At 41.1% G+C, this 8,610-nt stretch overlaps 1 protein-coding gene across 3 annotated transcripts; it reads left to right on the top strand.

Moving 5' to 3' along the window:
* The first annotated feature begins 461 nt into the window (after positions 1-461).
* snx10a (sorting nexin 10a) lies at positions 462-4,725 on the top strand. 3 transcript variants are annotated; one of them, XM_044336695.1, is made up of 7 exons: positions 462-536; positions 2,942-2,989; positions 3,126-3,212; positions 3,306-3,406; positions 3,513-3,611; positions 3,853-4,047; positions 4,134-4,725. In XM_044336695.1, exons 1-7 carry the CDS (start codon positions 495-497, stop codon positions 4,276-4,278), a joined length of 717 nt encoding a protein of 238 aa, XP_044192630.1. In that variant the 5' UTR covers positions 462-494; the 3' UTR covers positions 4,279-4,725. The 3 variants fall into 3 exon arrangements, with proteins under 3 accessions (XP_044192630.1, XP_044192629.1, XP_044192631.1); XM_044336694.1 differs by having other exon boundaries at positions 472-536; positions 4,131-4,725; XM_044336696.1 differs by lacking the exon at positions 462-536 and adding an exon at positions 1,025-1,367 and having other exon boundaries at positions 4,131-4,725.
* Positions 4,726-8,610: the final 3,885 nt, after the last annotated feature.

Below are 8,610 nucleotides of genomic sequence, written 5' to 3'. Positions count from 1 at the left end.
TAAGACACACACTAGTAGCTGTAAATACAAGCTTGTCTTTGTTAGATTTCCTATCAGTTGCTGTTGTGGATGACCTGAGCTGCACTCTTCCTACTTTTTACATATTTACTCATTTTTCATGACCAACAATGAATTGTTATCAAATCAACATAACTTCTACTTGTATGAAATGTCTTCTCTTCCCTTCTGGTGGTTCTGGATGCGAGTAGCATTGTTGAAGGCATCACTCAACTGAGAACTGTTAAATGGTGATAAATATTAACCTGACGCGCCGGGTGGTTTGTCTCAAAGAACCATCTGAGAAGTCGTCCTTGAAAACTGTTTGGAGGACATGCACTCTCAAAAAAAAAAAAAAAAAGATACTTGGCAGGTGATTGGATGAACTATCTGTCTATCACCGTCTTACCTTGTGAGGCAACTGGATTCACGAGATCACGCGAGAATCCTCATAGGACGCCGTTCAGACACGAGCGAATAACTTGAGGCCTGGCAAGATGGATTCTCGTGTGATCTCGCGAATCCAGCTGCCTCGCAAGGTAACTAAATATTATGTTAATATCAAATAAGTCACATGTCTACATAGGATATGTCCAGTATGTTGGGGTGGTTTAGGTTGGATATTGAACATAGTTAGTAAAGGAAACAATTTGTCATTTTTCATTACATATACACACATTTTAAATTGGATTGACATTTTATAAGATTGAACAGTACAGATTTTCCTTCATTTCACAAGTCAAAAGATGGATTTTACTTTCTCTGAACAATTATAGAACAATAATACTAATAATATAACAGGAAGAAATGGACTGAATCCAAGGATAATTTAAAACATTTTTGTTAATATGTTAGGCTATTCAGTGTGACATCTTGGCAATAGCCAATAAAAATTAAGAAATCTGTACAAACCATAATATCCATGAATATCAGAGTATTGATCGTTATTTCAGGCGATAGTTCGCCTCCTCTGACCAGGTGATACCACTTAAACTAATCCTCCCCAGTGAATTGGGCGCAGGTGTGCATTAAAGACACGCCTAACGCACATCTCTCGGGAGGGATCGTTGTTTCTTTGTGTGGCTCAATTTAAAAAAAAAAAGAAAAGAAAAGAAAAAAAAGTTGAAATTGTTTATTTTGGGGTTGTGTTTTTTACGACTTTTTATTTTGCGTTTATATTTTTTAACGTCGTGATCCACCCAGGTAGAAAAGGCGTTAACAAACTTGGAGGCAGAGGTCACACTCAGTAGTCAGCAGTTAGTATTAATACTCGTTCAGTCCAGGCAAAGCTGAGCCTCAAGCCAGACCACTGAGCTGCTCCTGGTCGTTCAAACACCGGATCACTGCTCGGGAAGTGAAGAAGGGGAAAGGTAGGCTCAAACTGCAATTAAGATTAGAAATGGATCGTAATATTTCTGTTCGGTTGCAAAGGTTTATTGCCTGTGCAGAAGCTGATTTTTCCTCTCTCTCTCTAAAATGCAGCAGAAACTTCAGAGCTTCATTACTTTTATTGCCACAATACAGCAGTGCTCTTATTCTCACAATGATTAGGACAATAGACAAATAGTCGTAAATCTTATTCATTTTTAAAATTAGTTTTTACTTTATTTGTAATTCTACTTTTTATGTTTTCATTGAATGGTTATTATGCAATGGGTATTTTCAGTTGTAATATTGTTGCAGTTAAAAGTGTCTCAAAAATTGTGATAACCTTTTTTAAATTCAGGTTGGCTGTTCAGATGTTTTTGTTTTAGCCCCGTCATAAGGTCCTGGATCAGGGCGGATAGAGAATGACATAATTTTTTGGCCATAAATCAGTGTTTCAGTGCACTAACTGTGCCCAAAGCAAGGTACAGTGATTATATTATGTAACCCATAACTTGTCATTGGTGCCTGGAGGGGAAAAAAGGGAACTTTGCTCAAATGCTGCATTTGAGAGTTCACTTGCAGAATCCTTTTGACCCCATTTGGCTTGAGGAGATCATGTGGAATTTATTGATTTCTTTGAACAGCAATGATTTTCTTTTTTTTTCTTTAAAAAAATCTTTAGGCGGTAGGAGTACTGTATTATTATACAGTACTCCTACCATATAGTAACAATTCATCGTCATGAACAGGAACATTCAGTCTGCAGAGTATCTAATTACAGGGTGTGTGTATATATATTGATTAGCCTATAAAGGCATATGATTTCACTGGACACTGGTGTTTGGTTTAGAGTCCTCTCTGAGATAGCTTTAGATCACATGTTTCCAAACATTGTTTGTACTTAATGATTAGCTCCGCTTGGACTCAAGGCTTGTGAATGGCACGTGTCTCATTAAGGTGTCAAGAGGCAGATGGTCCAGTATGTTGCTTTGCGCATCATGTGAGGGAACACTGTTGAAGTATCTGCATGACATGTTTCAACATCGATTTTGTCAGTGCAGTCACAAACAAAGAGGAAATTAGTGCTACAACAATTTTTCTTTGATGAAATATTGTGTAACTTCGCTAAATGTGTTCTGTGAATGTGCAAAGAGATGGTTGACCTGCATTTCTGCCTATTGTGTGCCAGAAGAGGATTTCTTATAGTTTTCATCCTGTTTTGGTGAATGAGTCCATATTAATCTGAGATTTCCCCCTCACAAGCTAAATCCCCCTCTTTTACCCTCATTCCTCTTTATGCATTAGCTCTGTTTGCACTTTTGAGTCTTTAAGAATTAATTGGCCTCTGCTTTACAAAACAAACCTTGCATTGAAACCCAAAGTGCCAAAATGTTTCTTTATGCAGATGAGTGACATAATATTTGAAGCTAAATGATCTGTTACTTTTTAAAATGCTCATTTAACCTCTAGTTATCATGACACAGGTTATTGTAGTTTCATGCTAAGACATGCACAAATTGGAAAAGATCAGTCTTTCCATGTGACAGACTCTTATTTGTTTCTCTCTCTCTTGCAGGTTTTTGTTCCCACTATGGACAGTATGCTGGACAGTCTCTCAAAAACTGTAAGTAGCCAAGTATGCTCCTCCCGTTTGACTTATGCAGTTGCAAGTAGAAAATAGTTTTGCAAAAAGACAATGCATGCACATTCTCCTCTGAAGCAAAGACGGTGCCTCGGTTTTGTTTCTTTTAAATTTACAGGAATTTATCAGTGTTTGTCTTCGGGATCCAAGGCTCCATAAAGATGACCTCTGGCACACGCACGTCGACTATGAGATCTGTTTACATGTGAGTGCCACTTCAATAAGAGCTCGGTTATCTTTTTTTTTTTTTTTAAGGTTAGTTGGATAATTCTGTTGAACCGATGTCTGTCCTTTTTAGACCAGTAGCATGTGTTTCCGAAAGAAGACTTCCCGTGTGAGGCGGCGTTACAGTGAGTTTGTTTGGCTGCGTCACTGCCTGGAACAGAACGCTCTTACCATGTAAGCTCTCACCCCAGATATTTATCTATTTATACATGGTAGCCTTCATGAATTAATCAGATTTTTGGCCTTTTTTTTTTTTTTTTTTTAACTATCCCCTGTCCAGAGAATTACCCAAGTTGCCACCCTGGAACCCATTCTTCAGTCTGAGGAACACAGGGCAGGTCACCCAGAGGATGAGGGGCCTGCAGGAGTTTTTAGAAATGTGAGTTGGCTCTGTAGCTAAAACAATAGCAGCCATCAAATTATAGCATTGCCAGCTGGTGGTACTGTTTTACATTTTCCCCCTTGTCACACCCCCAGCGGCTGTTATCTGTTGAAGCAAGAGCTTTGTTATACTTGAAACTGACCTCGAACATGTTTGTCCCTGCACTGTTTTATCTTCTCATATCTTCACTTGTCTCCACTGTTGGGCATTATCTCATTAATTGTCCTTTCTTCTCTAGTGTTCTTCACACGCCATTGTTATTATCAGACAGTCGACTCCATCTGTTCCTCCAGTCAGACCTCAGCCTCACAAAGATTGAAAGGTGTGCTCTCGGTAAGACCAGGTACACTGTGGCTGAAGCCATACAGCGTTCAAGCAGCGGTTACGTCAGTAGATTAGAGGACAAGGCATCCTGTGACTCTGACTGTGAGAGGTATGAGCCTAGATGTAATGGTTTTACATTTGAAATAGTTTTAGCGTCGGTTTAATGCTGAATTGACCCTTTTCTTCTCACAGCAGCTCTTCATCGTCAGGCTTCGGGCTAAGTGTGGACACTGCCATGCGAGAAAGCCCCCTCCCCTTCCTTGAGTCCCCTGACAAAGACCCAGAGTTGTTCAGCTGTCTTTCGGAGTCCCCCACCAAAGAACAACTCATTGAGCCCTGAGGCACAAGGGATGTACTTAGCCACTTTATGTTTCTGTTTGGACAAAGGTCATCTATGTGTCAACCTATTTATGATATTTCACAGAGGTCATGTCTTTCTTAGTTAACTTCCAAAGAGCAAAAAGCTTTTTTACTTGTTGGCTTCATTATTCCCTGTTTGTTTGTGTTTTTGTTTTGTTTTGTCTTTTTAATATGCTTTAGTTTTCTCATAAAGCAATACCTTGGTCATTTAATTTAGTGTACTTGAAAAAAATATTGTTTTAAAAAAATGTATAGTAAATCTACGTTTATAACAGTAAATTATTAAATTTCCTGTGTGTGAATGTATATATTTTTATCTGCACTGAAGCTGTACTGAGGTTAGCAAGGGATGTTTTGAATTGTGGACAGGACTTTTAAAATACTTTTATGATTTGTTAATGGATGAATAAACTGTCTTTAAAAAACAGCTTACAACTTGTTCATTGAATGTTTCATCTAATATTAAATTTGGCCAAATTTGAAGTGCCAGGGCTTATTTTCCTCACCTGACATGCATCTCCTGATGTTCTTAGTGCAACAGTCATGCACTGTTGTAACAGCCCAGTAGAGGGAGTGTAGACATCATAGGAGCTCGAGCTGAGTATATAACACTACTGGGATGCAGGCTCACAATGCTGATAAAATTGCTCTCAGGGTCATGTACTAATCATTGTAAAATTTGCTCTCTTACGAAGTGGTGTTCACATAGAACTTGTGTATAGCTTAAAATTGTGCAATTTGAGGAGTTTTTAGTCGCTATCAATTTCATATTTGAAGCTGCACTGGGCTTGAGAAGTGTGAAGTGGAAATTGTGAGACTGGTGTGTGTTATGTCAGGAGAGAAATATGAGTCTCAAGTTACTTCCTTGGGAATCTGAACAATGTAAAACATCCAATGATGCTGGTTAAATTCCAACTGCTCACTATAAAATCCTATGAATTACAGTCTTATGTGGGCGTTATGGTTGTGGGACATCTGCCATGTGTCTCTTGGGAGAGGGAAACATGGGATTATTAAACCCTAGTATATACACACTATACACTATTTAGTTGCCAGTTTATTAGGTACAACAAGCCAAAACTAATGTGATCTCACAAAATCCTTGCAACAAATCCTCCCTTAATCAATATTCACTTTTTGTTTAAACTGTTTTAGAGAGTTAAGATGTAATTGAAATCTAAGGTCACAAATTTGAATCAACACCAAAACTTTCAATAACCGAACACTATAGACTAACCTTTACTGCGGGCCTGTTGTATCACAATGTATTAGTTTTAGGTTTATCAAATGAACTGGTACCTGGGCGTATGTGACAAACAGCAGTAACTGACTCCAATCTCTGCCAGTTGTAGTGCCCTTCACTATACGCTCTACAATCTAAATGTATCAGATCTACAAGCTACCAAGTGTGTTAAATTCTAAGCAACTTCAGTGTTGGGATATTGACAAGAAGAGGTCACATTTCAGCCCCATGTCACAGCTTTTCCAAGGTGAGATGGCCTAATATAAGGAAGACAGCAAATTAATTTAACTATTACAGACTACTCTTGGGAATTACCTGCAAGAAACGAGACAGCCTCAAACTCTGTGTGTGTGTGTGTTACAGGGATTTGGGTGTGGGTGGGAATGAGGGGCAGTATAGAAGTGTTGGACAGCCCCGTAAATTGAAAGCTGATGAAAGAAGTGAAGGCTCATTAAAGGAGACAGCAGCTGTCCCCCCCCCCCCCCACTCCCTCTCCCTCCACCAACTGCTGGACTGACATGGGCCAGCCCAACAGTAAACCTATCCTGTCCCCCGTCTCTGTCCTCTTCTCTCCTTCCCCTGGATGGTGCTGTCTCCCTGTGCGCACAAGCCATAATGAAGCTGTCACCGACTTCACACACCAGCCACTGAGCTGTATTCACACAGCAAACACAGAACACACATATCGCCGTGCCTGAAAACACACTGACAGCTGTGAACACAAACACACACACACACACACACACACACGGGCATACACTGGTGGGAAAGCTGTGGATGAATGAGCATTTTCTCTTTTCCTCATCCTCTGTCATTTTCTGAGTCCCACTGGTTTGTGGTTGGACCTCTCCATCTCTGTTTGCTGTTAAGGTTGACCTTATCAACGTACCCCATGACAGGCGCACAGCACGACACGCACACAAAGTCACACACACAGACTGTTTGGTTCAGAGCCAGTCAATTTCCTGACAAAATGAAATGCAACTGCAAGTGGCAACTTGTGTTTGTGTGTACATGCACGCATCTGCCATTTTATAGTTGAGAACATCTAGCATTTGGATATTGAGTATTCACGGTACATGTCTATTTCAGCTCGGTAATTTATAACTCAATTTCCAGTGTGCATTGATGCGCTTCATACCTCCAAAACACCAAACAAAGCCCCAACCCAATTGTATTTCAAAGCAATTAGGGTGTCCACTGAGTTGTGAACGGACCACGATGCAGTGGCTCTGGGCCCGTGTGATATTTTTAATTGTTAATTTTCTGTCACATTAGTCAACTTCAGTGCCTCTGGACAGGTGACCGAGCTCCTATAGGCAACACATATAACTACACAGAACATATTCTCAGTTTTTTGATGCGGCATAGTGGATGGGATTTTATGCGTAGGGGGGAAAAGGTTCCGCCGTATGTGATGAGCTAAATGACGAGAGGGTATATCATATTTACGGCTATTTTATGGAAGGGAATCTTTCTAATGCTTTTCGATATACATGGTGGCCGTCAATATTAGTATTAGTTTACGAGTCAAAATTATTAGCTCATTTAGACTTTCACCTGAAGCCACCACAGGGAATGGCTTCACCTCCTTGACCCTACAAAAGCCAACAATGGCAAAATCCATATGAGCAATTAGCCTGCGTAACTCTCACCCTGGCCCTGCGCTTTATTTTTGCACCAATGGTGTCTCTCCATCACTCTTAACTCTCTCTTTCATTTTCCCTCCTCTCTCTCAACCCTCATAATCTCTCTGTTGGCTGCTAAGTTAATTGGTTGTTCTCTTTTGTAGTTGGGTTTTTTTTTTTTCTGCTGACACTGCAGGCCTGGCTCACTGTACCTCAGCTGTCTAACTGTTGAGGAAGGAGGGCCCGGGTCTCGACCTCGCAGCCAACTCGCCTTCCTCACTACTCTCTCTTTTGCGCTGGGCGAGTGTAGGGTCAAAGGTGATGACTTGCATTGTATTTGTGATTATTACCTCTAAAGTGCTATTGCATAGAGCATCATTAAAAGTCAATGCATCTCCCTCTCCTTCTCTCCCTCTCTCTCCCTCTCCCACCCTTACCATCCGCACGCCTAAAAACACACACACACACACACACACACACACACACTCATTTTGCACGCACTCCGCACTTCGCCAGCCATTTAACAGCTAAAATACGACCCGTGTGCAGATAAATGTCACAGGGCCATCTATCTGCGAGTGTTAAAAGTCGGCTAATGGAGATGACATATTAGCGGCCCAAATGACTGCCATAAAAACTCCCACCATACCTTGCAGCGCCACCCGGCCACTGTGACTGCAATAGGATATGGTCCTGGCACTGCAACTATCTGTTCACAGAAGGAAGGTGAGGAATGGAGAGTGATGTCATATCTGGATGGAGTCCTTTTGATTTAATAAATTCTGTCGGTTCGTATGAAGCTGAGTGTGTGTAATACAGATGTAGCTTATTTACTGAGGGTTGTATTACACACAGACACTCTACGTAACACTTCTGATGTAATGCGAATGACCTCTCACCTTTGACCTTTCATAGAGTAGCTGGTCAGAAATTATGGGCCAGGTCAGCTTTTCATGTCAATTTCTGGTGTGTGTCAATAACAAAGCTGCCTTTACAATCAATACGCTCCTCCAATCCCACTTGAAGAGCCTCCACAGGTACGTGTTCACCTCCTCTCCTCCTCCTTCATTCCTTCTATCTCTTTATTAATTACCCTTCTCTATCCATGTGTGTCTTTCTCTCTCTGAGTGAATGGAGCAGTTGTAATTGCTTCTCTCTGGAGCAGTTAGAAGTGGCACAAAGGAACCGTATAGAAACCACATTTGCATTCAAGATGAGCTGAGATGGAGCGAGGGAGGGAGCACTGCCCTCCTGCCCTACACTGAGCAGCTCCACTTACTCTCTTTCTCTCCCTCCTTCCTTCTCTCATCTATTGTCTCCCTCTCTCCATCCCTCCCTCCTTATCTACTCCCACCACCCCCAACCTCCTCCCTTTCGCAGCATGGCTCCCCTTGCATTGTCTTTCCAGAGAGTTCCAAGGTCGACGGGAGCTTGCTCATCA

This window comes from Thunnus albacares, chromosome 19 (genome assembly GCF_914725855.1).
Source record: "Thunnus albacares chromosome 19, fThuAlb1.1, whole genome shotgun sequence".
Lineage (NCBI taxonomy): Eukaryota > Metazoa > Chordata > Actinopteri > Scombriformes > Scombridae > Thunnus > Thunnus albacares.
This window is presented reverse-complemented; position numbering and strand designations above follow the sequence as displayed.